The 12,017-nt window shown below is 53.4% G+C and overlaps 1 protein-coding gene across 3 annotated transcripts; it reads left to right on the top strand.

The window, feature by feature from the left end:
- Positions 1-927: 927 nt before the first annotated feature.
- TSPAN17 (tetraspanin 17) lies at positions 928-11,783 on the top strand. Of its 3 annotated transcripts, XM_081304129.1 has the most exons (9): positions 939-1,204; positions 4,887-4,937; positions 5,029-5,175; positions 6,674-6,844; positions 9,251-9,376; positions 10,156-10,203; positions 10,757-10,873; positions 10,951-11,012; positions 11,589-11,783. In XM_081304129.1, the coding sequence occupies exons 1-9, from the start codon at positions 1,118-1,120 to the stop codon at positions 11,623-11,625; spliced, it is 846 nt and encodes a 281-aa protein (XP_081160255.1). In that variant the 5' UTR covers positions 939-1,117; the 3' UTR covers positions 11,626-11,783. The 3 variants fall into 3 exon arrangements, with proteins under 3 accessions (XP_081160256.1, XP_081160257.1, XP_081160255.1); XM_081304130.1 differs by lacking the exon at positions 5,029-5,175 and having other exon boundaries at positions 928-1,204; XM_081304131.1 differs by lacking the exons at positions 4,887-4,937; positions 5,029-5,175 and having other exon boundaries at positions 928-1,204.
- Positions 11,784-12,017: the final 234 nt, after the last annotated feature.

The raw sequence follows: 12,017 nt of genomic DNA on the forward strand, positions 1-12,017 counted from the left end.
CTAGTTTTGTTAGAGGTGGATTCACCTGAAGATGATGAAGCTTAAGTTAGGTACTTGTTCTAAATAAATACTTCTTAACGAACTTGGAATTATTTTTGTATTTTTTTTTTAGTTGATGGACCTTTATTTTTTATTTGCTTATTTATATGTGGTGCTGGGAATCGAACATAGTACCTCACACGTACGAGTCAAGCACTCTACCGCTGAGCTACAACTCCAGCCTCAAACTTGGAATTATTTTTAAAGAGGGCTCCAAAAATTTAAGATTCAGGCTCCCTCAAGTCCCCGCCCTGCCTGGAAGGAGCTCATGTGAGATTCTTAGGTACCAAGGAGGCCCACCAGGGTCCAAGCTGATATGAGGGAGAGGGGTTATTGGGAGACCTCAACCACCAAGGGGTGGGGGACAGGTTCCCAGCAAAACTGAAAGAGCAGCAGGCTGGCACTCACAAGATTCAGGTCCTCGTTTGACCTGAGTCTGAGAAAGAATCAGCTGAATTTCTGTTGAATGCAATGCACGGTCTGTAATTAGACTTGCGATAGGTGTGTTAACCTTCGCCATCCGCTCACCAGCAGCTTTTACTCTAGACGGCAAGGGCGAACATCGGGGTGCCGCTGGAACTGAGCCTTGCAGGGGCTGAGGGATCTGTAAATCTTCACGTGGCGGTCGCTGGCGCCCTCGGTAGGCATCTCCTGCAGGTCTAAAGGACGCCAGAGGTTGGTGAGGCGGTCTGTGAGAGGACTCGGAGGCCGACCTCCAGGGAGACAAACTCTGGCTGGGAGCGGAGCCAGGACCCGACGCTGGGCTCCGAGGGGGCGGAGTCGGGCTGTGGATAGAGCCGACTCGGGGGCGGGGCCTCGGGGGCACCGAGCCGGGCTGTGGGCGGGGCGGGACGGGGGCGGGGCTCCGAGGGGACGGCTCTGCGCTCCAGGCGGGGCTGCCCGGGCGCCGGGGGCGGTCCCTGCGGGGCGGGCGGGGTCGGCGGGCGCTCTGTGTGGCCGCGGCCATGAAGCCGCAGCCGCCGGGCTAGGCCCGCGGCGGCTCGAGCCCAGGGCGGCCCGCTGAGGGCTGGGCCCGCTCGCCGGCTCCGGTTCCCGGGCCGGAGGGTGGCCGCTCACCATGCCCGGCAAGCACCAGCACTTCCAGGAACCCGAGGTCGGCTGCTGCGGGAAATACTTCCTGTTTGGCTTCAACATTGTCTTTTGGGTGAGCACGGGGTCGGCTTCGGGCCCTGTGCTGGGCTGGTGGAAGGAGGTCCAGTCCCCTACTGCGGGAGGCCACTTCCTGCTCCGAGAGCGCGCGGCTCGGACCGTCCCCGTCTCCTTCCTCTCACCCCCGCTCCGAGTCCTTGGACCACCCGAGGGAGCCCCGGATTGCTGGGGGGCGGGACCCTCCGCGGCGGGGCTGCGGAGGCTCCCGGTGTGACCCCAAGGCCCAGTGGCGGAAGAAGTGTTTGCCTCCAGACCCCAGGGCCATGCTGTACGTGGGTTGGCCCCTCTCTTGCCCCACCCCCTTATGGGGAGAAGAATCCCTGCCCGGATTTGTCGGAGGGGACACTCTGGCCTGTCCTCCCCTCCTAGCTCCTCCAGCACCGGGGATGGATGCCTCGCCCTAGGCTCCCGCAAAGTGGGGTGGGTCACAGCCCTCTCCCTACTGCAGCGGGTACCAGGAGGCAGGCGGGCAAGGGCAATAGCCGAGTCCTCAGCCGCAGGGTGAGGAATCGCTCCTGTTCGGAGTCCGGGTGCTGTCCCTGGGGAACGGAATGCAGCATTCCACAGCTGACCGAACCCAGGCTCGCAAGCCGCGTTGCCCCTGCTCACAGAAGGGAGCTGCTTGTGCCTCTCCCAGAGTGGCATCTGTGCCCCTGGCCCTGCCGAGTCATCTTTCCTTTCTCCCTCCCCCCATCCCATGTCCAAAGCTGCCACCTCTGCAGTCTGTTTCCCAAGCCTTGGGTCAGAATGTCAAGCCTTTTCACTTGTGGTCAGTAGGATTCAGTGGCACCGTCTTTCACCCACATGATGCTGAAGCTTGCCTCTCTGGTGGATGTCCTTCACTGGTGCTCAACTCTGGAGGGTGTGGGCAGTGTGCAGGGAGCACTGGTCAGGGTCAGGAGGCCTGGGTATAGGAGGCTTAGCTGGGAGGCCTTAGGCTAGTCGCCTCTCCTTTCTGAGTCTCAGCTTTCCAGCCTAGGAACCTGTGATTTGAAGTTTGCCCCCTAGGTTAAATGAGTTTTAATGAGTTGTATTCTCTCAACTACCTTATTGTTCATATTTTGTAGATGGGGTAACTGATGGGATAGACATAGAAAGGTTAAGTCATTTATCTATGGTCATATAGCCAACTATGGTGACAGCTGAGTAGCAATAGGTGCTGGTGAGGGAGAGTAGTGAACAAGAGGTAACCCCCAGTGTCAAGAAGGAAAGGTAGGAGAGACCCAGCTTTGTTCTGGGGGTCCTGGGCAGGGGATTGAGGTTGAGTTGAGCATTTGGATTTTGTGTTAGGGCAGCATAGAGTAGTAAGGGCTTCATGGTGGGATTAATGGTCTGACCTGACTTGTACTGAAGCAGCTATGTCTGGCTTGGAGGGGCAGGCCCTGGAGGTGGGGAAGACAGAGAGGCGGCCTGGGACATAGCTTCATAGCTGGCAGACCGGAGAGGGGCAGTGGCATTGGGAAAGGTGGAGAAAGCTCCAAGAAGAGCCCAAGGCTGAATTGACAGGACTGGGCCACATGAGGGAGGGGATGGATTTCAGCTTTGGTTCAAGGTGGCCCAAGGGAGATGCCTATGAAACAGGCCCAGAGACTTTTTTCTTTTTTGGCTCTGGTAATGGAACCCAAGGCTTCATGCATACAAGATAAGTGCTTTACCACTGAGCTACATTCCAGCCTTTATGTGTTTTATTTTTTAAATTTTTTGATGTCAAGCAGATCTGGTGTTGCCATGCTTGGAATCTTCTCATGGTTTTTCACTGTTCTAGAATGCAGCTGACAGCAAGTTGTCATGGCTCATGCCTGTAATCCTAGCAACTCGGGAGGTGGAGTCAGGAGATGTCCTGCCTCAGTAACTTAGCAAGGCCCTATGCAACCTAGTGAGACCATGTCTCAAAAATAAAAAGGACTGAGCATGTACTCACTGGTAAAGTACCCCTGGGTTCAATCCCCAGTACCTACTACTACTAATAGCCCACATTTTTGTTCTGTGGCCTTCAGTGCCCTGTGGCTCTGGCCTTGGCACCCTTCAGCATCACCATACATGATCTTACTCAGGCCTTTGCCAAGCCCTTTGCCTGGAATACTCTCCCCCTTCAAACATCATTCAAACCTCAGCTAATGTGCCCCTGTCTCTCTAGTCATCTAAAGCATGCCCAGAACCCCCAGTCACTCCAGTTTGCAATCCCTGGTCTGATTTTCTTGAAAGGATCTGTGAGTACCTGACATGTCTTTGTTTGCTCACTGTCTCTTTCTCCTGCATGGCATGAGCTTCACGAGGGCTGAGAGCTTGTCTATTCTGTTGGCGGGTATATTCCCAGCACTTGGAACAGTGCCTGGACACCGAGGTGTTTGCAGCAGGAAGTTTGAACATAGGGGTCTGAAACCTGGGAGAAGTTCGTGTGGAGCTCTGGGGATGCCAGTGTTATGGAAGGGTGGGAAATGGGTATGGGAGGAAGAAGGGTGGAAGGCTAAGGTTGGACTCTTGGGGGCATGGCTGTATGTATGGGGTAGGGGAAGGCAGAGAGTCCTGGGAAGGAGTCTGAGAAGAAGCAGTAGAGGAAGGGGGTTGAGTTAACCAGGGAGTGGTTTAGGAGAAGAAAGTGTTGGCTGGTCCCCAGTCCAAAAGCTGGGGGCTGGTTAAGTGTGGTGAGGCAGAAGAGGTAATATTTGCTTGCACATCTTTGGACCCAGTGTGGAGGAGGGAAGGAAAGATGTTTCCAGAGAGAGAGAGTACGGTAGTGGGTGGAACCTACTGTCAGAGAAGAGAAGGGTGGTCAGGGGTGCCTTTGACAGTTTGACAGGCCCTTTGAGAAAATGGAAGGCCACAGAGCAGTGGCTGTCTCTGTACTCTCTGGTGGAGTCTCCTGAATCTGGATGTCCAGGATCAGGCATGACAGAGTGGTTGACCTTAACTTTCAGAGCTCTTTCCAGTGAGGAATTGAGGCAGGTGGTGGGAAAGATGAGGGTGGTGCCAGGGGCTGTCTAGGTGGACATAGCTGGTATTAAGAAGACCCAGGCAGAGCTGTGGTGAGATGTTTCTTAGGGGTAGGCTGGGGCCCCTTAGCAGGACCCTACTCTGCACTGAGATTCCTCATCATTCGGGGGTCACTGATTGTGAGTTTTGGACGCTCTCATCATAAGATGCTGGGGTGTAGTTTGGTGCTAGAGAGCTTGCTCAGTATGTGCAAGACCCTGGGGTCAATCCCCAGCACTGCCAAAAGCAACAATAAAAAACCCATGATGGGAGATGATCTGGAAGCTATGGAGGAGGGTCAGATGGCAGTCTCAGGGCTGCAGGGCTGCAGGAGGGCTGGGTTTGGGAATGGGCAGAGAGGAGGCTAGGGGGGTGGCGCTGCAGCATGGGCCTGGGATAGGAGCAAGGGCTCAGTAAGCTGCTCTTGCTTCTGGGCAGAAGTATATGTTCTACTTTGAAGTTCCAGGAAGGGACTCCTAAGGTCCTTCTTGAGGCTGTGGGTGGCTTCAATCCTTCACGCTGTCCTGTGGGGAAGAAACACTGAGATGTGGCCTTGGGAAGGTGGACAGGACTCTAGATTCCATTCACAGCCCGAGTCCCTCTTTCTCCCCTGGCTTTCTGAAGGCTCCTGGGTACTAGGGAAGGATGAGTGAGTGACCTGTGCTAGTGTCCACCCCTGAGCTCTCTGCTTTTGGTTTTTGCAGGTGCTGGGAGCCCTGTTCCTGGCCATTGGCCTCTGGGCCTGGGGTGAGAAGGTAAGGAATTGGAGTAAGGTTTGGGACTGCCCTTGGGGTGAGGCTGTGGGAAGACCAGCCTCTCATACCTGCCTTTTCTCCCCCTGCCCAGGGAGTTCTCTCCAATATCTCAGCGCTGACAGATCTGGGAGGTCTCGACCCAGTATGGCTGTTTGTGGTGGTTGGAGGTGTCATGTCTGTGCTGGGTTTTGCAGGCTGCATTGGAGCCCTCAGGGAGAACACCTTCCTGCTCAAGTTTGTAAGTGTCCCCATCCAATGGAGACCCAGCCTCTTCCCATCTGGTCTTTGCAGTATAGTTGGTGCTTAGTAACAGGTAGCTTTGTTGTTATGCTATTGTCATCTTTAGATTCATGTGATCTATATTTGTTAGGATTCTTTTTGTTGTAAGTGCCCACAATCCAGTGGCCTAAGCATGAAAGTGTATTTATTGGCTCATGTGAAAAACAGCAACAAAAAACAAACCAGGGGTATGCTGTCCATAGGTCACTTAGCCAGGTCTCTGTTGGTTCCATTCCCTGTGGGTGGAAAGAAGCTCAGGGACAGGTGCTGGCTTCACCCTGACCTTCCAGGAACTCCTACTGGAGGCTGTGGGTACTCTTAACTCCTCTCTGAGTGCTTCAATTGTATGTCCTTGGCTCTGATTGGCTGTCTCTGGACCAATCCCTGTGGGCTAGGAGGAGGTAGTGCTCTGATTGGTGGGATGGTGGCATTGTCCAGTTCAGTATCTGGGCAAAATCCAGTTCAGTGCCCCCGGAGTCAGAAGAGAGCTGGAGCTGGCTCCATTTGAAACCTAGAACTGATCTTATACACAAGTGTGATTTTTCAGGAAAGCAGGTGTAATTACCAAAGGATGGGTAGGTAATGATAGCACTGTCTTTTACCATGGTAAAACTACACTAAGGGGGTAAGGGTGGAGCTCAGGGGCAGAGTGCTTGCTAAGGGTGCATGAGTCCCTGGATTCTTTCACCAGCACCAAAAACAAAACAGAATACCCCCCTCCAGAAAAAAACAAAAACGAAAAAACCCCAAAACCTCTCTGCCAGTATCACTGCCTTCCTGTAACTTGCCAAAATGACAAACCCAAAGGGAAAGAGAGGAACCCGCTGTTCTCTAGGCCTTTTAGGAAACACGGAGTTGTTCCTTTGGCCATATGTATGTGAATCTACAAGAACCGTGATATTGTGAACATTAAGGGAGTGGATACTGTTCAAAAACGAATGCCCTACAAATGTTACCATGACAGAACTGGAAGAGTCTACAGTGTTACCCAGCATGCTGTTGGCATTATTGTAAACAAGCAAGTTAAGGGCAAGATTCTTGCCAAGAGAATTAATGTGCATATTGAACATATTAAGCACTCTTAAGAGCCAAGACAGCTTCCTGAAATGTGTGAAGGAAAATGATCAGAAAAAGAAGGAAGCCAAAGAGAAAGGTACCAGGGTTCAGCTGAAGTGCCAGCCTGCCCCACCCAGAGACGCAAACTTTGTGAGAACCAGTGAAAACTAGACTGAACTGCTGGAACCTGTGAATTCATGTCATAATAGATGAGGGGGGAAAAGAAAGTACTGAGGACTATTTTTTTTTTTTAAAGTAAACAGTACTAAAATAATGGAGGATGGGGACTGGGGACTCTGGGGATTCTTGGTTCCCTTGAGTTTTGGTGGTAGAACTCTTCCCCCTGGCAACCTCAGAGCCCTGCATCTCTGACCCCCACCATATGTGTGTCCCCAATCCAGTTCTCTGTGTTCCTCGGCCTCATCTTCTTCCTGGAGCTGGCAACAGGGATCCTAGCCTTTGTCTTCAAGGACTGGATTCGAGACCAGCTCAACCTCTTCATCAACAACAACGTCAAGGCCTACCGGGATGACATTGACCTCCAGAACCTCATTGACTTTGCTCAGGAATATGTGAGTGCAATATCCAGCATGGGCCAAATGAAGGAGGTGCCCGATGGGCACACGAGAGAGAGAGAGAGAGAGGGTGCAAGTTCTCTGTGTGCTAGGACTGCCCCTCACTGATCCAGGCCAACACACCCCAGGGAGGAGACCCAGGAGTGCCCCATCCCATTAGAAGCCAGTTTCTGGTGATCCCTGTAGGACACAGATTTGGGAAACAGAGACCAGAGGGTCACAACTGGCAGCTTTCAGTTCAGGGCTTATGACACACTTAAATGGGGGAAATTTGACATTAAAATATTGACTTTCTCTTCTACTGATTCTTGAGCCCAAAGTATCAGTCAGGACTACTTGCTGCTACCACCTTTAATGGAAGAGGGGCTCTGTTTGCCACTGATCCTAGCACTTGTGTTTTGTTACACCTGTCAGTCTTCTCTCATTTATATCATACTCACATTACTTAAAGTTGGAGATACAGTCTGAAAAATGCGTTGCTAGGTGATTTCATCATTGTGCAAACATCACAGACTGTACTTACCCAAACCTGGACAGTTCACACAATCAACTTGACGTGGCCTCTTGATATAAACAAGAGACTGAGAGAACACAGATGGGTTATGCTGATGCTAGTGTTATATGGTATAGTATTTTTCAGTGATTTTTTTTGAGATGAGGTCTTGCTGTTTGCCCAGAGTGGCCTCAAATTCCTGGTAATCTTCCTGCCTCAGCCTCACAAGTAGCTGGGGCTACAGGTGTATGCCACTACACCCATCTTTAAACTTTTTTTTTTTAAATACATAGAAGGAATCGGCTCTAAAATAATGATAGTATAGTCAATACGTACACCAATAACATAGTTGTTTATTGCCACTACCAAGTAGTATGCGCTGTACATAACTGCGTGTGCTGTACTTTTATATGACTGACAGTGCAGCTGTCAGTGAACTGTGTTCAGCTTCTGAACATAGTTTGAGATCCCCACTGCAGCCCTGTTCTCACTTGCAAACTTAAGCCCTGTAGGGAAGCAGCCAGAAAACAGTTCCCAAAATCTTAGATGCCTCCCACTTGCATGTTCTTGTCCACTCACACCCACACACAGTCACACACTCACAGTAACCTGATCATACCCACTTACACAGTCACATGTCCTTGATGCCATCTACCACCAAGAGTCAGCTCTGGGACCCAGAAATGGACTGGAGCTGGTGCCTTCCTCGAGGAGCTCAACCCAATGCAGAGGCAGACATGTAGCAGGGAGCTGCAGTGGGATCATTTGTTCATTCAGCACAGAATTGCGAAGGGTGTACCCTGGGTCAGGCCTTGGGTCAGGTGCTGGGAATTCAGTGGTGAATAAAGATGTAACTTGTCCCCTTGGGAATGGCGTCAGGAGAGACCGATGATAAATAAGCAAAACAGGTGCGTGTGTGTGTGTGTGTGTGTGTGTGTGTGTGTGAGAGAGAGAGAGAGAGAGAGAGAGAAATCATGGTAAGGGCTGAAAAGGAGAAGGGTGAAGAGAAAACCTCTGAATGGTGACCTGGAAGCCTCTCTGTGAAGAAGCAGCGGTGTGGAGAGTGGGGACTGTTGTCCTGCAGCAGGGACAGCAGGTACCGAGCCAGTGAGAGGGCACAGGTGCAGGCTAAGCTGTGCCCTAAGACCTGCACACACACAGCCACATGGCCCTGCCTCACTCCTGTGGCTTTGCCCTTGGGGCCTGCCTGTGTGCCCCTGAGCTGGTCCCTCACCTGCCTTTGAGCCCTAGCCTTTGTGGGTGGCTTTCCTGCGGCACATGTTGTCTGCTTTCAGTTGAGTGCGGGGCCCTGGCTCAGCCACCAGATGGTGGGCTCTTGGGTTATTGCAGGCCTCACACTGGCCATTGCCCCTGCCTAGGGGGCAGCGTGGAATGTCCTAGGAGAGGAGATGGGGCCTCAGGGTGATGCCAGCAGGTGATAATGAAGTGGAAACAGTGTGTGTGGGGGAGGGCTGGGCAGGATTCCTCTCCTGTCCTTGCACCATAAAAAGAGAACTTTGTCAAATCTCTGGAGCAAGTGTGGCGAGATCCAGTGCAGTTCAGTGGATCAGGGTGCCTCTGTCTCAGGGCGATTTGGAAGAAGCCATGATCCTCAAGCTCCCTCCTCTTAGGTTAGGGGGACAAGCTGAGGGCCCCCTTCCCTGTACCCCATGACTCCCTCCAACCTGGAGCTCTAGGCTTCTGTCCACTCTGTGATCCCTGTGGATCCTGGCCTGCCTACTGTGGGGATGGGGAGGTGCCCACTTGCCTGGCTGTCTCTAGACCCCTTCCTACCCAGCCTTGTCTCCTTGTGGCCTGGGCTTCTTATCCCCAAACAGAACCAGGCACCCAGGGTGGGCCTGGCTCCCAGCCAAGGGCCTGGCTCACCTGGGCTCTCCTTTGCCCCACAGTGGTCTTGCTGCGGAGCCCGAGGGCCCAACGACTGGAACCTCAATATATATTTCAACTGCACTGACTTGAACCCAAGCCGGGAGCGCTGCGGGGTCCCCTTCTCCTGCTGCGTCAGGGACCCTGCGGTGAGTGGGGCTGGAGGAGAGGTGGGGGCGTTACAGGGTACAGACCCTGTCTGGGAAAAACCCACCCTAGGGCCCCACCTGGCTCTGCCTTGCCCTGGGGATGTGGGTATTGGGGGAGGTCACTTCACTAGGGCAGTTGGTGCTGGTCACTGAGGCCTGCTGGGGCTGGGCCTTTCCCCACTTCAGCAAAACCTGTGTCTGATTTTACCAAGATGGTAACAGAAGGAACCTGGAGGGTAGGGACTGGTCCTGGGGCCTTCCTGCAGCCTGTATTACTAAACACAGCTCCGGGGACCAGCTGAAGGCTGCCTTAGGGCTGGCATCACACTCGGTCACAGGTGTGTGTGGAAGGGGTCTCCCTAGCCATAGCTGCCACCACCCCACCAGGCCAGCAGGCCAGTATGACCAGGGGCAGGCAAGGGATCTGGGGTAGGAGATTCTGACCCCTTATGTCTTTGTTCAGAGCAGAAATTTCTCACAGTGACATGCATGCAGTAGAAGTTCATCTGTGACCCCAAGGACCAGGTGTCTCTTCATTCTTATAAAACTCAAGGAGACAAGATTCCAGATAAATAGGCAGCAGGCCTAAGCTGCAGCCACACGCCCTGGTGTCTGGGAGAGAGGCAAAGGGGCCGGGGGAGCCTTGCTTCAGCGTGGTGCTCCATGGCACAATCCCTGGTTCCGTTTGCTTCCCTGAGAAAGACCATTGTTTTGCTCGGGCACCATGGGCCCCTGTGGGATGGTCCTTACTGAGGCACTAATGGCTTGTTTCCCCTCAGGAGGATGTCCTCAACACTCAGTGTGGCTACGATGTCCGGCTCAAACTGGTGAGATGGTTGGGGACAGGGCTGGGGCCAGGTGGGGACACTGAAAAGCCTCAGGAATTCTATGGGACTGGGGGGGGGGGTGCCGGAAATCCTGGACACCAGGGCATGGTACTGAGGGGACTGGGCCTGTGGGCTCTGCATAGGTGGCGTTGCTCATTTCACTCTCTGTGGACCTGCTCTGTGGCCAGCATTGCCCTAGACTTAGAGATTCAGTGCTGATAAGACAGAGTCCCTGTGCTTGTGGAGGGAGGAAGGCACCAAGCTCACGGATACATAAGACAGTCATGTGCCAATTTTGGCTGAGAACCTGGAAGGTGAGGGGAGAGGGGCTGGGTGCTCAGGAAAGGCCTGTCTCCAGAAGAGGCATCCATGTTGAGACCTCATGGGAGAGCCGGGGAGGCAGAGACCCTGCAGCAGAGCTCCGGGGAGCAGGTGCTGCAGGCCAGGGACCTGGGGCAGGGATGAATTTCGCAGGCTGAAGGAAGGAGGGGCCAGGGGCGGAGGCGAGGCTGCAGTGGCAGGCAGGCCAAGCCTGGTTTCTGTGTGCCCTTAGGAGCTGGAGCAGCAGGGCTCCATCCACACCAAAGGCTGTGTGGGCCAGTTTGAGAAGTGGCTGCAGGACAACCTGATCATTGTGGCTGGTGTCTTTGTGGGCATCGCCCTCCTCCAGGTACTGCCATAGCCCCGTGTGCCCCTCCCCTTGCCCAGTACCTGCTGTCCCTCCCTCACCTGCCCTCTGTCTTACAGATCTTTGGCATCTGCCTCGCCCAGAACCTCGTGAGTGACATCAAAGCAGTGAAGGCTAACTGGTGAGGCTGCTGCAGGACATGGCCACATGCCTGGCCTACCAAGGCCTCTGGTGGGGACCCCCCCAGGACCCTCCTACTGTATGGGCAAGGCCACAGGAGGTTTCTACTTGGACCTGAGCCCCAAAGATTTTTGTGAGCTGGGTTGCACTGTCTGCCCAGAGAAGGCCATTTTGGCTCTACTTGGGCTGCTTGTCTTAGAGCTCTGTACGTGGAGGGTGTGTGTGTGTGTGTGTAAGTGTGCATTTGTATTTGTGCACAGGGAAGCCACCATGTGTGGGTGCTGTCATAGTGGGCTCTCCAAGGGACTAGGAAGGGTGCAGTCAAGGGGGTGCAGGCCAGATCAGTGGGAGGTGCTGCTGTGGTACTATGTGTGCCTGCTCCACCCCACGCTGGGACACACGTCTCTGTGCATGATTGTGTGGGGTGAGCTTTGGGGCCTGCTGTTGCTGTTGCAACACAATTCCAGAGCGCTCTTCTCTATAGTTATGCTCTTAAGCCTGCCAGGAGCCCACCTCAGCCTCAGTGTCTGACTCTGAAATGGGTCCAAGAATTTTCTTTCTCTCACTTGCCTCTCAGGATCCAACATGATGATGGCTACAAACTACTCAGATAAAACTTTGAAAACTACTGGCTTGTGCCCACCAACTTGGAGGTTCTGTCAGCTGTGGGACCTCAACAGAGCTCTCCAGTGAGGGCCTTTGGCCCAGACCCAACCTCTCTACAAGGTGTCTTTGGCCTGGGTAGTTTATGCGTTTGAGACAACCTTTAAAAATTGGTACATTTCACATAAAAGTCCAGATTCCTTGCTTCTCTTGAAGAATGACCATTGGGCCACACCAGCTCTTCAGTGGCAGCATTACCTGGGACATAAAGCTTCCTTGGTCACTGAGGTCCCGCCTAGCCTATTCTCACCTAAGTGCCCTGCCTCACCCCCAGTAGGCTGGGAGTTGGCTTCCCCTGCCTCTGGATTATTCCCTGCAAATGTCACAAAGCTGCTGTGGCCAA

This window comes from Spermophilus citellus (genome assembly GCF_964194105.1).
Source record: "Spermophilus citellus genome assembly, chromosome: 1".
NCBI lineage: Eukaryota > Metazoa > Chordata > Mammalia > Rodentia > Sciuridae > Spermophilus > Spermophilus citellus.